The sequence below is a fragment of the Dromaius novaehollandiae genome, chromosome 19, assembly GCF_036370855.1.
Source record: "Dromaius novaehollandiae isolate bDroNov1 chromosome 19, bDroNov1.hap1, whole genome shotgun sequence".
Lineage (NCBI taxonomy): Eukaryota > Metazoa > Chordata > Aves > Casuariiformes > Dromaiidae > Dromaius > Dromaius novaehollandiae.
Window position 1 is genome coordinate 9,800,628 of NC_088116.1, and position 18,547 is coordinate 9,819,174.

The following is an 18,547-nucleotide window of genomic DNA, read 5'->3' on the forward strand; positions in this document are numbered from 1 at the left end:
ATTGTTGTCAGCTCTGACGCTTACAGAGCCTGACTGGTGAAGGTCTGTGAGCAGCGATGCTCTTCTCAGTTGGCAGATTCTGCTTGGAGCACTGTGCACCTAAGAGAACTGCAGGACCGGGCAGTTGTGTTTCTTGTAGGCAGCAGGGATCGTCCTCAGGATCTGCGTCTGCTTATTGTACTTAGGTGGGTTCACTCTTTTCTAGAGTCCCAGAGACTCTTGAATGACAGAAGCTTGGGGATCAAAAGCAGAAACCTGCTGAAGGCTCTGTGCTCTTCTCCCCAAATGCAAAGCCTGAACGTGGATGGAGACTCAGGTTCCTCCATTCGTGTTTGCCTGCCTTGAACATGCACGCAGAGGATGTGTGGCTGAGGAAAGTCCAAGGCACTTAGGACACGTGTCATGGCAGCACCTGGGGTTGTTTGCCTTTCTTGTGGAGGATGGAGAATGACCATGCAAGCGTAAAATGCACTTCCAGTACTGCACATGGAATTGCTGTTATTACGCTGTCAGAGCAGCTGCGCAGGCTGCCTGGTCCTTTCAAGCTCCCCGTATTATTAATGCCAGAGTCTTCGAGCAGGCTCAGCGACCCCACCACGTGCTCTTATGATAGCCCTAAAAATGGCAGAAACTCTTTACATCTTCCCCACTTGGAAACTTTTTGCATCCTTCCCAGTTGCAAATGTGCTCCCATAAAGGCATGTATTAAAACCTACTGTTCTCCATCCTTATTATTCACACGAGGAAAGCTGTTGTTAAATAATGATGCAGACAGTTTCTCAAAAGAGTATCTTAGGTGGGAGTACTTAAAAACAGGAAGACTTGAGCGTGGAAACCTTTTCCTACCCAAATACTTGCCTTAGAAGTCACTGTGACTATTTGCATGAGTCAAGATTGTGTTTAAAAAAAAAAAAAAACAACCCTCAAAACAAACAAAACCCACCTGGTTTTTACTGCTTCTCTGCGATGTCTTTGTCATTAACCTTCCATGCAACATGATGACCTTGATACCAGACTTTAGTCTGGTAACTACTTTTCTTTACCTTTTATTTTCCTTTTGGGCCCTGGTCCTGAACAGGTGTGCCCGTGACTGACTATAAACTTCAAAATATCTTTGATTAATTTCTTAAATGTGGATTTAAAATTTTAAAAACCTAAAGTTTGACACACTTTTGTCTATGTGCTTAACTTTAATAAGGATTCCCCCCACAATATTGTATAAAAACAACTTTTACAGTACTGTTTAGATATAGCCAGTCTTAATCCTGCTCAGGTGCACGTTCAGAATGAAGTCCCTGTGCCTAGAAGTTCATGTTGAGTAAACATTTCTTAGATGTGGATCCACGAAGAAGGAAGTGCTATGCATAGGTTGGGATTAGGCCAACTCAATCTGGTCTCTGGAAACCCATTTCTTGTTCTGCAGATGTTTCACTCAGTATGTTGAGGTGAACAGATTCATAGATTGTAACATACCCATGAGGGTTTCTTTTTTGGGAGTAGGGAAGGGGTTCGGTTTGGTCTCTTTTCTGCTTTGTCGCTCCAGAACGGGATGGCATGCCACGTGGCAAGCAGGTATCTTTGTGCCCTGTTGAGGACAGGAGGGATGGCAGAAGTAGAAAAACTTGCACATAAGCTTTGTCGCCAAGACTGGTGAAGATTTTTGCTTCTAGTCTGTTTTGTGTCATTCCCCTGTCCCACTTGAAGTAGTGGAAGCACCACCAATTGCTCTTTTGGCCTTCGTGTGCTGTTCTGATGCGTGGTCAGCGCTGTGGAGACTTTGTGTATCCAGATACGTTGCTCCTAGTGCAAGGCTGTTTTTTGGAGCTACGTCTGTACTTAGTTGAGAACTGTTCACCCTTTTCTTTGCCTGTAAACCTGTCCAGGTGACTCTGATTCAGCTGTCCCCCTCTCTGATGGAAAGACAGAGAACAGTATGTTTTGGTCATTTTAAGCAGGCTGTGATATTGTGCATTCCTGGGATGTTTTTCTTGGTTGTGGGAACACACAGAACCATTCATCCTGGTATGAAAAGACTGTGGGAAGAATCTAGCAGAGATCTAGAAAATCTCTGTGGTGTGTGTCATCTTGGAAGAGGAAGAAAAGCAAAATAATCCAAGCTGGTGGCCCCAGAGTATCTACAGAGTGAGATGGAAACTTTTTTTTCTTTTTGGCACTGTCAGGAGAAGGTCAAATTTCTGTAGCTTATAGCTTGCGCAAACGATATTGCAAATAAGAAAGAAAATAGCTTATGCGTTTCTTATCTGTTACGTGCAGCAACATATTTGTGTGTTCAGCATCTACTGCTGGAGACAGATTTTTCAGAAGGGCTCTGCTAATAGAGGCTGTTGGGATGCTCAAGGTACATCAAAGCTGTGCAGTACAGGAGCTCGGGACAAGTTGTTATCTCTAATGCAGCAGGACGGTGCCCTGTGGAGATACTGGCCCGTGTCCCAGGTCTAGGATCTTTCTGCAACACTGAAGTTGCACCACTTGGGAGCTAATGTGGGACTTGGATAGCTGTGGGCAGTGCTGCTCTGGGTGGTGGAGATGTCCTAATGGTGTAATTAGGAAGAGCTCCGTGACCAGCGCTCAGAGCTTCCTGAAAACCTGCTCCTGTATTTTTATGTTGAGGCAGGGGAGAAGCTTTATGAATACCTGGCCCTAGCAGCATGTACAAACGACTTTAATAGTTGCCCAGATGCTTACTTTTATGTATGTATTTCTAACAAGCCATGTTTGTAGTAGAGAAGCTTTACTCGAGTTCGTTCTTGTTTCCTTGTGTGGGATAAGGCGTGTGCAGATAGACACTAAGGCTCTCATCCCTACTTCCAGGCTTTGATCCATCTGCAGTTATTGGAGATCAAAATGAACCTTTTCAGACGCATGAATTAACCCATACTGGACTTTTTAATGAATGAACGTGTAGTGGGCGCAGGCTATTTGGGTGTGATGTGGGGTGGCACTTCGGAAGTTCCTTGGATCTAGTGTGCGGCATGGGGCCTTTAGCGAGTGTGGCCGTGCACGATGTATGGTCATTGTATGCTGGAATAAAAGAAGCTGCTGGTTTGGTGGGCAGCTTAATTAGCAGCCCTTGGCATTCATTTGTTGTTCAGCATCAGTATCTTGAAAGCAAATGCATTTGCATAAAGGTTTCTGGCAGAAATTTTTGTGCAGTCACAGTGCAGTTCCTCCTATTTCTCTCTCTCTCTGCTTAAAAATAAAATGCGGTCATCCTGAGAAGGAGCAGAACCGTGTCCTGTGACCTGTGCGGCCAGCTGAACTTCGGGAAGAACGGATGGCTGAGGGAGAATGACCTGAGCGTCGCTGTCCCTTTGTGGATAAGCAGCAAAACGGAGTAACGGGCTAAAGCAATTGACTTCCTAAAGTTTGGTTCTTGCTGCAAGTCTCTGGATCAAGAGACTCCCTCTATCAGAGGACTGCAGAACTGTAAGATCTCTTTTCTTCTCCCTCCCACCCCTGCTTAAAATTCTTCTCTTGTTTTATCCTTTTCCCCTAATGTGAGCCTGACTCACGGGTGTGGGTTCAACCAGCCATTGTGTTTTATCTGGAAGAAGTGGCATCCCCAGCCTTTTTAGCCCAAATTCAGCAACAAGCCCTGTAACTGAAAGGTGGGAGCAGGCAATGAAGTGCGTCGAAGGAGGCGTAAGGGCGTCTTGTGAAGAAAAACCTTCAGCCTGAAGGTTTTTGAGGTGGGCGAGATCTGTTGGAGCATGATGTGTGCTCTCTGGAGAAGAGTCAGAAGTCAAGTTGCTGTGTAAAATCAAAACTAGCCTTAGGCAAGATGTATCACCTGGAGTGGGGACGAGGGAGGGCGGAAGGTGCTCAATGGCTTTACAGGTAGGAGTGTAACCAGGCTGATCCAAGTTTCTCATTTCCAGATTGCCATTTGTCTCCCTGATTTATGCTAAACAGGGCTGGAAATTGCAGGCAGCCTCAAGCCCAGCTCTGTGACAGCACCTGGTCCTCGCTGGCTGAAACACAGGAAGACTGTTTTCTCTCTTTAGCAAGAACTGGTTGCTCTTGTTCGTTGTTTCTGCTGCTGGTGATGTGATCTGAGATTCCAGCTTACAAACAGCCCTGGCGTCGGTGTAAGATAAATCCTCCCCAGATGTTGCAGTCTTGTAGGTGCCTGCAACCATCCTCGTTCTTGGGAGCAGCTTTTGGGGGGAGAGTCTGGGGGGAGGAAGAGACAGGGCTCAAACCCTTGGGTTTTCCCTGGGGGGATCTCCCCAGCCTCCACCTTCTTCTGGTCCCTCCTTCCCTTGTGTCTCTAAGCTGGTGTGGGACGACTGACTCAGTTGCTGAAACACTTTTTGGTGTCTCAGATATTTGTGAGCCCTCAGGAATACAGTTCTGGCATTCTCCTTGTGGTTTTCCCTCCTCTGTGTCTGCTTGCAGCCTTCCCTGGAGCGCTGCCAGCCCGCCCGTGCTCCGATCCAGCCTCTGTCGAAACCCTTACTCATGCCTTAATCACTTCCCGTCCTGCTATTGCAGTTCCCCCCTCGCAGCATCTGCAAGTCTTTGCTGTGTTAATTCCCTTGAGTGCTGCATGCAGCAGTCTGTCCCCTTCCTTGGCCTGGGAAGCAGACCTGGGTATCCTCCCTCTTCTAGCCGTTCCTTGGGGCTCTCTTCTTCCAGCTCCCTTTGCCCTTCATGCCAGCACTGTCCCTGGCTCACTTTGCGGCCACCTTCTTCCATCCACCTCCCAGTCTGCTCAGTCAGCCAACCTTAGTACCCTTTTGGCTGATGGTCTCAATTTTGTGATTGTTTCTCTTTGTCATTGGCAATGTTTTTGCTCTATTTTTGAGCCACTTAGTCATTTCCTTTCTTTTATTTTTCTTTTTTGTTATAAAACTCTTTTCTTGAGGAGTTGTGTGCTTGTTAATGCAACGTGCTCGCAAGGAATTTGGCGGTTTTATTTCTTTTGCCTACCAGGCGGGGACTGGCGTAGGGAAGCGTTATGCGACTTCACTAAGGAGTTGTTGGTAAAGCCGTGCTTAGATTTCAGAATGCTGGTTTTCAGTCTTATTGCAAATCCATGGGATCAGATGCCCTTTTTCTGCATTAAGGTTTTGGATTTGTTCCTAAGGAAAGGAGCTGAAAGCCCCATCTCAGACAGTGGCTACATCTTGCTCCTGTCCATTTGAGAAGGCTGCCCTGAAGTCTTTAGAAAATGGGGACCTGCAGGAAAACTCAAGTGATAAGGGTCGTGGTATGCCTTTGGTGAAGGCCATGACAATGTTTTCATAGAGCAGCAGAACTGGTTTTTGACTGTTGCATGAACTGAACCTTTAGAGCTTAAAACAAATAAACAATTTTAGTCACTTAAATCCCACAGTGAGTTTAAATTTTTGTTCGGTGGTTGTGGGAGATGTCGGCTTTGATCCAGAGTCAAAGTGAGACTTCAGTGTCAGGGAACAAGAATGTGACGTTAAAATAGGAGGCAAAGGAAATTATCAGCAGTGCAGAAAAGGGAGATTGAGGTGGCTGGCCTGACTCCTCGGGATCTGGCCGGGGAGCTGGGCGCTGCTTTTGGGAGGCTGGTTCGGTGTTCTCCCAGCCCTTCTGATCTCCTCATGCTCTTCTCCTCCTCTTCCAGGTCTGTGACGATGGAAGAAAGGGTCCATCATCGAGAAGCCTGAACAGTGATACCAGGACAGCTCTCCAACACCGGCAGTTCCCAGCCTGAGATACAGGAGACAGCAAACATGCTGAAGCCAAGTGGACTTAAAATCCCCGGCAGGGCGGGGAAGCACTCCAGCCCGGTGGGACGGGCGTCGGGGACAGCTGCAGCTGCAGTCACCACTGGCTCAAAAGAAGGTAAGGAGGTGATTCAGCAGGGGCATGAGCTGACCCAGACGATTACCTGATTTAAAGGGAAAAGGTCCAATGGTGCCAGTGTTCAGCAGGGTGTGAAGTTCCCCATCTGTGAGTAGCTTGACCATGAGCATGGATCAAAGCAAGTGTAATGGGGTGAATAAACGGCCCCTCTCCCAAATAATACACCAAACAGACAGGTTGTGGAGTGGGTGGAAGACAGATGGATCCTCCAGGGTTTACTGCTGATAGAGAGGTGCTACCTCCCCTTTCACTTGCTCACGTGTGTGTGGTTGCTCTAGCAATTGGACCTGTCAGCAAACCATGGGATTGCTAGATGCATAGCCCCCGACCCAAATATGGACAGAATTAGAGTTGACAATGTGTTGTTGGGGGGGGAAAGGTGGGGGGAGGTGTTTTGCCTAAGTGTTGCACTGTAGTGTCCTTTTCATACAACTGCAAGACATTCAGGGAGGGAAGTGTGAATATATAGACATGAACACTTGAAGGGCTGGTGATAATTGGGTAAATGGGAACCTCACCCATGACCACCTTAAACACCTTATAGCCATTGCTTCTGGCGTGATGCAAGGATGACAGCCAGGCACTTTAAGTGGTTTGTCCTGCGCTGACTATCTCAAATAGTGCATTTGTTTGAACAGAATCATTTGAAGGACTGGGATATGAATAATGATACCTAGATACAGATGCTTTACTGTCTGATCTATATGCAGTGTATGCGTAAGCTATACAGACCAGCACTGTGCAGTGTCATTAACACTTGAAAGGAGTTCATCATGCATTGTCTTTAGGACTCACTTTCCTGGCTTCTTTGAGTGCCTGGGTTTTTTGTTTTGGGGTTTTTTTGTTGTTTAGGTAGATTATCACTTCGAAAAAAGGCTTTTCTCTTAGCTTTGGGGAAAAAGCATCAGAATGAGCTATATCCTGTGAATTAGGATACATTCCCTATACTACATTGGAAACTTTTCTCTTGAGAACATTGCTGACTTTCTCTTAATCTGCCCCGTATCTCTAGTCCCATAATAATCTATGCCACTACCCACACGCCTCGTTATCTTGCTCTGTTTCATCCCTCAATAACAGACAGTATCTGGCAGAAGCAGAAAGGCCTTGTGCTGGCATGGCAATATTTCTAGCACAGGGATAATGCTGCACAAAGACTGTCTTTGCCACATTAAGACAAATTATTCTGTCACCAGATGATGCTGCCTCTTGTGAGGGTAATGCAGAAGCATTAGTTTTTTTGGGGGGTGAGCGGGGGACCCTCTATGTGAAGTTTCCATTGCACTGGGATGTGTGTGCTTGGCCCATGAGCTCCCTCCGTGCTCTGGTTCAGGCACTACCTGTGCAAAGGACGTCCAGGTACAGACCCCTCGGCTGCACTTCTTTACCATGTGTCAGTAGCTCTGGCTTGCTCACAGGCTGCTTCAGCTCAGCTTTCTCTCCTTCTAGGGTCCACCAGTGTGTATACATCATCTCTTCTGCTCTGTAAATTCTTCCCTTGAACGATATTGTGAAAACATAACATTTTAACTTTCTCTCTTGCACATGCATGAGTCTTTTTGAGCACACGAGATCTGGGCTGAACTCCACATGTTTCAGTGTCAGACAGCGTTGTGGGGGGTGGAGCATCCCTGACTTCCCTCAGCTGGGAACTTGGCCCTAGATATTGAGAGAAACATTTAAATTGAGCTCTTCTGTGTTTGAGTAGTTTCCAGTATTAGAAAGAGTCACTTGATTTAGCATCTAAATCAAAGACATTAAAAGCTTCCTTCCCTCTGTGCTTGGAGGGAAGCACAAACTGACAGAGGAAACTTAGGACGGGGTTTATAGGCTTGTGTATTTTGAAGCTGTCTCTTAGTCCCACTGCACCGCCCCGTTGTTCCTCCCAGCACGGAGCTGCGATCGGGTGAGCCTGAAGGACTCCAGTGAAGTGACTTTTTAGCTACCAGTTGCAAGTCTCGAGGCACTTCATGCTGGGCTTAAATCCATGCCACATGTGCGATTATATTTGCAGGTGATTTTTTTAATCATAAACGGAACTGGGGGAAAAGGATCCCAGGCCTGTCTTCCCTTCCGAGGCTTTGCACAGAGGCGTTTGGCAAAGGCGGTCGGAGCATGTGTTGCGGTATGAAAGAGTTAGTCACCGCTGACAGTCAGCCCAGCGGTCCCAGGCAGGCCTGCGGCTGAAAGCAGCGCTTGTTTGGAGCTGCTTTGTGCCTTGTTCGGCTACAGCCATCCGCCGCGGCGATGGACGGCCAGCCAAGCGCAGGCAGAGTCTGCGCCTGAGCCGCCTTTGACCTTTGCCGGAGAAGCTCTTAAACGAGTTTTATTCCTGGAAGAACGAGTGCCTGGAGGAAGGGGGGGAAGTCCTGGGGTGCTGGGTTGGTGCCGTGACAGTCTGAACGGAGGAGGTGACGGAGGGAGAAGGTGCGTGGTGGCCCGGTGCCCGTGGCTCCGGGAGTGCTCGCACCGCCTGCGACTCGGGCCGCCGTTCCCGCGGCGTGAGCCACGGGGCTGCCGCTCCGCAGGGCCGCGCGGACGATGCTCTGTGCCTCTCCGGGGGTGCCGAGGGCTTTGCGTAGCCACGCGGGAATCGCAGAGCTGCCGAAGCAGTCGCAGCACAGAGCCGTCCCTGCCTGGGAGGTGGGGACAGAGCGCGACAGGACCGTTTACCCAGTGCGGGCTCCGTGGACGGCTGTGACGGAGCTCGTCGCGTCGTCCCTGGGCCTCGTTCTGCAGTGTGCTGCTCGCTCTTACGGCTGCCGGCACAGCTGCTGTTCCCGCGCGCGTGGCTTGTGCCTTCTCCCTCCCGCGGAGCGCTCCTGCGGCCTGGCCGGCCCCTCGCTGCCTCCTCTTCCTCTCCTTTCAGCAGCGCTCCAAAGCGATGAGCCAAGCGTGCATCCCGAAATCCCGCTGCCTGCCTGCGTGCCTCTCCGCTGAGAGCAGCGCGTCTGCGCTGGCCGTGGGGCCCGGCCGTAGCACCGACCATGGAGGGATTCAGCCACGCGGGGGGAAACCACAGGAGAAAACATTCTCTCATCTGTCAAAGTGGTCTCTCTGCTTCGTGGCCAAGCGTCCACATCACTAAAATCCTCCCCACAGCAGACACTGACGTAAACTTTGAGGATAGCTGTGGCCAAAGGATCTGGTGGCGGCCCGGCCTGGAGGCTGGACTACGCTTCCCTTCCTGGACCCGGTCAGGCGTGGGCACGCTGGGAGGGAGGTCCCCCCCGTCCTCGCTCGGCCGTCGGGAGGGAGGTCCCCCCTGTCCTCACTCGGCCGTCTTGCTTGCCCGCATCCTCTCGCCTTTTGGCCCATAGGTGCACTGCTGACGTTAGTTCTCGGCAGCACTGGTGGCTGCTCTTGCTCGGGAGGAGGTGACCGTACCCCGGCCCGACCAGCTCTGGTGACGCGTAGTCAACGTGGAGCACCCTTCCCGGTGTCGCAGCGTCGGGGCCCTTCTGAGGGCCCAGGGCAGGGATGGAGAGGGTGAAAATGACTTTTCTTCTTTTATGTGTCTGAAGTGAATATGGCAAAGAGCTTTCTCTGGTTTTCTTCCCTTTCCTTTTCCTGTCCAGGAAAACACCCTCAACCTGATATACTGGGGTGTCTGCTGGCATGGAAGGATCCTACACCCAATCCTATACCAAACTTCATATCAGATCTTAAAAAGCTGCATGAAAGAAGCTGTGCGTGAGGCATTTGAGGAGCCCTGCAGAAACCAGGAGCTCTGCTCTGGGCTGTCTTTGAACATTTGCATGGGGTCTGTGAACTGCTTCCATAAATACAGTGTTTCGTGGGAGTCGGTGAGGAGCTGCCTGACTCCGGGGAGATCTGGGAATACTGGATTTTTCTCCACAGTCTGCCTCTTACCAGAAACTCATGCCAAAAGGGACTTTCATTTTCTTAGGCATTTGGTGACCCAACTGAGCCCTGCAGTTTGGTGGAAGGTATCCAGTGTGTTTTGGATTAGTAAATATAGGGCAGCAGCATTGCTCTGTTTGAATTCATTACCTTTGGGGAAGATGGAAATCTCAAATTTGAAATGCAGTTACAAAAGAAAGCCACGCATCTAACGAAGTACAGAATTAAAATGCAGCAGCGTGCAGTCTGTTGGCTCTTTGTCCCTTGTTTGTGGTAGGCAAGGGCCAGCTCAAAGACCCCACCTAGGCTGCGTCTTCCAGACTGGGTGCTCGTTCTCCAGTTGTACCTGGGCGTTGTCAGAAAGCCGCTGATGCCAGTGGATCTTCTAAGCGGTTTCCACTTGGGAACCTTCACCTTTTCTTTCTACTGCCTTCCCATAAACTGATCAGTCTTGTCTGCGAGTGAGGTGTGTTTTGTTCCTGGTCTGGGGTACACACAGATGCTCTGATTTCGTCTTTCTCTTTTTTCCAGTACTCCGTTTGCGTTCTTTCGTAGGTCAAGCATCTTGCCGTCTCATCTGACCCTTCCTTTCCCAGGCAAGGCAGATGTACCCTAGGAAACACTTGCGTCTTCCTGACAGCTCACATCTTACATAACAAAAAAGATGATTGATACAGGTTCAAAACGTGTATATGTATACAAAATGGGGCTGCCTGGGTGTGTATATATATTTTTTTTTCCTGCAATCCGTGAGATGACTTTGGGTTTCCATAGAGACCAAATAAGATGTAGTTGTAGCACGTGTGACAAGCTGGCTCAGCGTATCGGATTTGCTTGCTCTGAGAGCTGCTATTCAGAGCTCCATTTTCTTACCAGCTCCCTGAGTTGTCCTCTTTTTGGGACCTTGGTTAGTGCGGAGTGCCGTTGCATCTCCCACCTGAGCTGGTGCTTTCAGAGACTTGTGAGGTGCCAGGGGGTTTTGCGGTGGTATTTTGGGGTGTGTATATGTGTGAAGCAGAGCAGAGATGAGGATTTCACTGAAAGTCAGTGGGAGACAGGCACCTGACTTGGCTTCTCTGGAAATGCTAGCCTCGACGAGCAGCGTCCCCGCTGACTTCCCCTCCCGTTCTCTCCCCTAAGGCTGGAACAATGGAAAAAAATAAGTTCTGCTTCTTAATGGAGACTTTTTTTCTTAAAATCAGACTGAAAATTCCTCTCTAGCTGTCTTGGGAGAGGATTTCCCGCAAATGCTCTGGCTAATTTCCCATACTTCAAGTAAGGAAAGTTACTGCCCTCAGTGCTGTGTGCAAGAGAGGTTTCTGTGCACAAGGTGTGGGTCACTGGTGAAGGGCTGGAGATAGTGCCTGGATTTCTTGTAACTTAAAAAGCTCGCGTCTCGGTTTCTTTCCCAACCCCCTCCTCCTGCCTGGAGCTGCAGGATGGAGAGGGAATCGCGGCAGTGATGAATGGGGCCACACAGCTCTCCCAGCTGCTGGAACAGGTGAAAGCCCCTGGGAAGGGAAGCGTTTGCGTTTCGGCGTGTTTTCGTCTGCTCAGGGCAGCGCTGGAGTAACTCGGTTAGAGGAGAAAGTCTTTTCATTTCATACCGCATTTTCCTGCTCTTTTCCTCTGGCTGCTGGCTTTGCTTCCAAAGCTTTTCATGGTCCTTAAATCTTCTCTTTGATTAAAGAATTTTGGCAAAAGGAAAAGAGGGAAAACTAGTATTTGCAGACGGAGCTGCGTTAATGCTGGGGACTTCAGCGTTGCAGGCGAAGGAGCCCAAACCCGTTTCATTTCCTGCAAGCCTTAAAGAGGTCCAGTCTGAGCCCAGCCTAGATTTGGAGCTTTACAGATGGATCCTGTCTTTCTGAATGGGCAGGTGCAAATATCTGACCTGAGTATCATATTCAGGCATGTCTACTGGGTATCAAAACTGTTTTTCAGCTGGTGTCCAATATTATTGCCAAAAACTGTACTCCAGTAGTTAAGCTGCGTAAGAGCTTTGCCAGGAGCCTGAGAAGGCCTTCTAATTTTCATATAAATGCATGCACATTTGTTTTTCATTGAAAATAATGCCCAGGGCCATTAATATTTCCTGGCATTGGATTCAACTTTATAAATGTTGTTTGCTTTTGTTCACTGAAAATAAAAGCTGAGTGGACTGCAGCACTCAAGGCCATTAAAGAGCAATAGATGACTGGCTCACTAGAGTAATTAAGTTGCAATGAGCGTTTTATGAGCTTGAGCCATGCTAGTTACGGGGTAGTTGTTTGTGTTTGGCTTTTGGTTCCTAATTGCCTTGGGTTGACTGTGTACTGGGGACCAGTTGCTGCAGTCTCGTACCCGTTCTGCGCTCCATGTGTGCTGAACTGGGTCTCCTGGATGATTTCTTAGTGACAGATCCCACCGGCATCCCGCTGGGAAGATGAGCTTTCCTCTCTTCCGCCAGCAGCTGGGATGGGTTCGTTGGTGAAGCTGGATGCAGTTTGTGCTGGGTGGGATGCGTGACCAGAGCTTTGGGGCTGTCAGAGCTGTTGCTCCAGCCTCTTTGAGGACCTCGTTGCCAACCAGCTCCTCAGTCCTGAGAACGAAGCAAAAAGGCCAACAGAGAGGGCTGGACGGGTTGGACTCCCCGGGTTACGTTCTAGCTTCCTCTTTGCAAGTAAAAATGCTTCCTGTAGAAATTGCGTAGCATGATCTTTGTCCTGAGGTTGAACGAAACTTTGAGTCTTCCGGGAGAAGGGAAATTTTGCTGTAGCTATATGGTGTGTGTATAAATTAATATTGTGTGTGTATTATATACACACAGTGTTTATACACACGCATACACTTTGATTTGTTTTCTACAAATGCAACCAGCTTTGGAGGACTTCTGGTTTCAGAGACTCGGCCTTTCTGTACGGAGAAACCAGTTTTTGCATAAATGGAGGTGCCACCACCATTAATGAGCTACACTCGCATGAATCCTGCCCGAGGAGTACAAGTCTCATCACCACCTTAGCTCCTCTGTAGGATTACTGTCTTATTCTTCCCCTTCTCGGTGTGAAATCTTCATTCCTCTTCATTTTTCTGCAGGAGGATTAACAGCACCATACTGGTAAATTAACTTTGAAATAAATTGTTTGCCCCCTAAAGAGTCTCAGGCTTTTGTTGGAGTAAATTGGACACATAGTAAGAAGTAATTTTTTGTTGCCTCTAGGTTTATTTTGCAATACAATGGATAGAGGGAATGAGTCCTTGATAAGGAATTTATGCCTCGGTAGTACGAGATGCCTCGGGCACGTTATTCTTGGGTAATCGCTGGTACTTTAGCACTGCCTTAGCGTGTGGTGTGTGTGGTGGTTTTCTTGCAGCTTAACAGAAAAAAGAGTGCTGAGGCTGCTGGGTTTTGTATCAATCTATTAATTCTCACTTTCAAATAAATATGAAAGACACTAAACTACTGTTTTGTCTGAAACAAAAGAAACGGGACTGTGGTGTCCGGAGCAGCTGATTGACTGGCACGGGCACAGGGAGCTAATTCTTGTTTATACAAAGGCTTGTGGCTCTTGGTTAATATTAACTTGGGGTGTTAGTCACTGACAAATTGAGAGAAAAGACCCCTCACCGTGGGGCCAGAGGCGGCTATTATTTCTAGCAAACATTTGTTTTTGCCATTTTGCTTCAGGCCTCATGGAGTGATCAGCGCTGTCAGCTCTCAGATCCAAGTCGTGTCCTCAATTAAATCCGCGCTGCAAGCGTGAGTGGATAGTCCTTAGGTTTGATTAGGGATCATTACTGAAAATGCGTTGTCAGTGTCTGTAAAGTCCGATGAGGCCTTGCGTTATCGGGGTGGCTCTGTCGGGCAGCGTTCACGGCATCTTTAGCTGCCGGGGAGATGGGGAGGACGAGGTACCAAGGAGCATCGTTTAAGATCGCGTGCCTGACTCCTCCAGTGTCAACAGGTTATTTAACAATTGGTAGCAACAGCTACAGTATCACTTACACACAGGCGGTCATCTGTTCACCAAGTTATTGAATATCTGAAAGAAAATAAGAGTGCCTTTCCAAGGGCTGCACAGAGGAAAAACTGCTAATGAGTTACTGGTCTGCTAATTTATGACCTGAGAGAAATATTTTGCTACCGAGTGTGTTTGAAAGGTTGTTTGGGAATGGATTATGGCGTACTTCTAAAATATCTTTTTAACTTTGTGTTCAACAACTGAATGCAACTGTTCGGAGGGCAGGAGGAGGCAGATACCTTCCAGTATGTTGTTCTGCAGCCAGTGCAGCTTTCTCCCCCCTTCCCCAGTAACGTTGATCCCTGGGGTTTGTGTAATGCTGCGTTCCCACGCTGTGAGCCGTGAACGTCTGTGTTGCAGCAGCAAACCCGAGTCTCCTGGACAGCCCCGCCGGCAAAGCAGGCTGGTGTCCGCGTGCCTCGAGCGCGCAGGCAGGTATGCGTTAATGCTCCCTTCTGCTCTTCGTTTAGTGGCTCTGCTTGGGAGTCCGCTTGTTCGGACTGGGGTACAGCTGGGATGGAAGAGTAAGGCGTGTGATGGCTGATGGTCAGCGTAGCTAAGGTGTGGGCAAGAGCAACATCCCCTGGAGAGGCTTTTCTGAGAGATCATTAGAGCTGAGCATGTTCGTTCCCCCCCATCGTTCCCGTGGGGTGACCGAAATGGCCTGCGTGCCGGTCACGTGGCTCCGCATACATCCACCCGCTCACGGACAGCGTTCTCGGGAGACTTTGCGTATTTGCCGCTAATCCCGGCTGCAGACACGGAAGCCAAAGGGTTTTTGGCGTGACAGTGGACCGACCCCTTGACTATTTGCGTAGCACTTGCATTCAGCTCACACGTCCCCTTCACGAGCCGCTCTGTCTGCCGTCCTGCAATCTGGAATGTGTTTTGTACCACGTCTTTGTGTGCGTGGTGGTGGTGGTTCTCCCCCCGATTCGGTCTGCTCACTTGAAGAGGGAAAGGGTCTCTGGCAGGGTTTCTCTCCCAAAGAGAGGTGACTTGATGCTTTCCAAGCAGTATAAAAGGGTATTGAATCACTCTTGATCTAATCGGCTTCACAGGTGACATCGAGAGACAACTGGGAGCCTGCTTTTAATTGTCTTAATCATTAGATGCTCTTAGCAGGATTTGATATAGTTAATCCTTAATATTCAGTGCACTCATGGTAGAATTAGATGCGAGCGCATACTGAAGGCATATGGAGGTCGGACACCCTCCTGCTCTCTCTGTCTGCAGCTCCTCACAGAGCAGCAGGGGAAGAAAATCTGCTTCCCACAGATGTTCAGCTTATGGTGGTTTGAATATAATGAACCAAATCCTATTCAGCCTGGCTGGTGTAAGTGCGGTGGCGTCGGTACGGTTACGGCTACAGCCGTGGAAGTCAGGGTGCAGCTCTGGGGCAGAATCTGTTCCTGCATATTCTGCCTTGAACAATTGAACTAATCCTGCAAGAGCAGATTAATCATTAGAAGCCTTGGCCGATACTCACTGAAATCAAAGGAAGGATTCCCCTTGGCATAGATGGGTTTTGGGTGAGAATCTGTAGGATTAAAGTGGCATCAGACTGTTGCTACATAGTATTGACTACTGGTCCGAGATAACCATCGCGCACTGACCCTGCATGTGAACATCCTCCTTGCAAGCAGTTGGATGCATGAACTGACCTCTGCAAAAGCCTTAATGTTTCAAATGCTTCGATTTTGCTGTCTTTATTTTGGATTTATTAGGTTATGTGCTTATTTTTGGTAACAATGCTAGAAAATACTATCCTCTTAAAAGAAAGAAGAGATTTTTGAGCAGCAGTGAGGTCTATGAGATTAACTCTATGTTTCAGAGTATTCACTGTAGAATAGTGAGAGCTGTTGAAATTAGGCTGTGTGTGACTTAAGAACACAGTTCAGATGGTCTCCATACTGCAAAATGTGGCCATATTTACTGTGCTGGAAAACAGTGTCCTGTTACGCTGTGGCTGGGTCGTAGATGACCTGGCGGCTGTGGCAGAGGGCTTTACTTGCATGGATTTAGTCTGCAGGATTCCTTGTGAACAAGGAAATTCTTGTGCCTGTGAATTATACGTGTTCGCAAAGGAAGGCTGTGATGAGCTTGGCCATGAGAACGTCTCAAAAATGAACCGACATCGATTTTGGGAACTGCTTTGTGTGGTCTAGTGTGCTGAAAGTGCTCTGCTCTGCAAGGCAATGGTGTGCCGTGGTGAATTCCTGCTACAGCCGCGTTCCCAGGTTGCTTTATGGACTCTTACCCTGAGCGACCTGCAAGTCGCTCTCTTTTTTTTCTTTTTCCTATATGCATTTGAAACTTCTTCTATTCTAGACTCTCCAAATGTTTCAGCACCACCTGTGAAGCCCAGGCCTTCGATGTAGGTCAGTATTATCCGTGTTTTACACATGAGAAAGCCGAGGCAGAGAACTAGGTCTCGTCCCATGCCGTGCTGTGAGTCAGAGGTGAAAATGGAGCGGTTATCCTGGGCGGCAGGTTTTTCTAGCCTTTCGCCCTCTGTACCCTGGGCACCGGGAGCAGCAGCGTCCCTCTGCGACACTGCTTCCCATAATCCCTTTCATTGACTAGAGTAATGTATCCGCAAGCTTTAGTGCATTTAGGATTTGCCTGCGTGTGCAAGTCACTGAGCATATAGGGCAAGTGTCTCCGGCCTGAACTTAGCCTGGGCTTGTCTGACTTTGTCTTTAAACATACGGTTGTTCAGGATTCCTGAAAACGAAATTAAAAAAGAAAGAAAAACTTCCTGAAATATAGGGGAGCGCTTCTGCTGTACTGCTTATTTCACAGAATTTCTTATTGCAGACGATTGCATTTGGAGGTATTTGCTTAAAGGGGTGCTAGAATTTAGGAGCACTTAATGCAGGCTTTGAACACAAAAATTCAAATGAAGATGGTATTACACTGAGAAAATGCTGACTTGAGAAGAAGGCTGGTGACAACATCCTCCTTGATTGACTGCTGCCTTGGCCAAGTGTGTTTGCGGGACAAAAGCATAAAACTGGTCATCTAATGAAGTTTTGAAGTGGATTAAGAGGGTGTCGTCATTTTAAATGTGACCTCCTCGAACCAGTAAGATGTAGGGGGACCGGGGGGACCCCCCCACCCAAAAGGGATGTCTGCTGCACGTAAGTAACTTGCTTTTCCCCTTCAGATAGTGCCTGTTCATGTACAACTCGCTATTTTTTGATTTGGATACTTAGCTGTTTAAGCTAGATATTTGGAATAAAGTAGATGACTCGATGTTAATCTGCTCTCCAAAAATCCTTTTTATTAGATTAGGCGAAACAAAAACAACCTAACAAATTCTGCACCCTGCGTAGTGTGGATCTGTGCACAATCGGTCTATTGTGCGACCTTCGAGGGAGACGTGTAGCCTGAGCTATCTGTGCATGGATGTATGGCTGCAAAAAGCAATGGCTGATGAAGTAATGAATCAAAGCTGTGTTTCAGCACAGTGTAGCCCTAGGGTTGTATACAAGTTTGCTTGGCAATTAAGAGGTGGTGGTCTTTGCTGCTCCCGTAATTCCCCTGGGATCCTGGGGATACTGCGGAAGGCCTCCTGAAATGTCCCTCTTTCAGGCAAGTTAGAGGATTCAAAGGAACGGTGTAATTGCCTTGGTGTAATGTTTCTACTGAAAAGAAAAAATGACGTGCAAGATGGACAGCGTGTTGCTTGCCTCTTCTGCTGCTGCCGTCCCAGTGGCTCAATTAACAGCCGTTTCACTCTCTGCTGTCCTCCAGGATAGCTGGTTGCTCAGAAAGCAGGCCTCTCTTGGTATGCTGATTAGGGTCTAACCACGTGCCTGCCTTTCCTCTTACATGGTGGTGATTACGTTTTCTTGCACTTTCCCCTCAAGAGAAGCTGCAGGACGGGGCCTGAGAAAGTAGCCTGCGAGGCCACAGGCTGCGAGTTCCTGCAAAGAGAAATCGCTGTGACGAACATGTGTCACTAGTTCATCTCCAGGGCTAATGAGAGCTGGACTGGACCTTGCGCTAAGCGGAAGGGCGTGAATGGAAGCTGGATTTGGCTCCCCTCGGTGACGAGGCTCTGCGTGCTCCACAGCAGCTTGCGGGATCGCTCCCTGGATGCCGCGGGATCGTTGTGCTGGGCTCCGCTAGCCCTCCGAGCATGACATCCCGGGGTGCCCTGAAGCGCAGTGAGTGTTTGCTTAATGACTTGGAGCTTTTGGGTTTTGTCTGAGTTCTCGTGTAGCTTGCCTGTAGCGGTGGGATGTGTCTGTTCCACGTTCAGGCTGAGAAAGGGCCCCCATGTCAGAGCTGGGAGGCTGCAAGGCCAGTGCGGGAGCAGACGTAGGGCTTGAGGACATGGGCTGTAGCTGGTCGCTGCGTGCGAGCGTGTGCTGTGTTTGTACGTACGAGAGGCAGAGCTTGTCCAGCGGGTAGAGCCTTTGGCTGGGGAATTAGTGTGATCGCCAGTGGAAAAACGCCTGGCTGCTGGAGCGCACCTTGTCTTCGTTTGGCGTCGAGATATGATGGAGGAGTTCAGAGGCAGGTTTTGCCTCTCAAAGCTATCGCTGTCATCTGCAACTGTAGGCTCAGGCAGTGCTCTGTTGGCACTGGGTAGGTCTTTCCTATCTTAAGAGCTAGACATGTAGTGATAAGCCACATAGATAACATCTGCCCTACTCTCTTTCTCCCTTGGTTGACAGCAACTGCTTGTTCCTGCCTGCTGAACCTCCAAAACGTTCCCTGTGAACAAGCATAAGTTTCTCTGGGTTTCTGATATTACCTTGCTCAGTTTTCTTCTGACTGGCCAGGTCCCAGAGGCTGTGAGACAATAG

At 48.7% G+C, this 18,547-nt stretch overlaps 1 protein-coding gene across 7 annotated transcripts in view; it reads left to right on the forward strand.

The window, feature by feature from the left end:
- The window catches only part of CLIP2 (CAP-Gly domain containing linker protein 2), an 88,599-nt gene that overhangs the window by 12,221 nt on the left and 57,831 nt on the right, over nucleotides 1–18,547 (forward strand). For 4 of the 7 annotated variants that reach the window (XM_026107185.2, XM_064523434.1, XM_064523430.1 and 1 more), the window contains exon 2: nucleotides 5,621–5,841. In XM_026107185.2, coding sequence (XP_025962970.1) covers nucleotides 5,730–5,841 — 112 coding nt within the window. In that variant the 5' untranslated portion in view covers nucleotides 5,621–5,729. The other 3 variants (XM_064523432.1, XM_064523433.1, XM_064523431.1) reach the window with 3 other exon arrangements.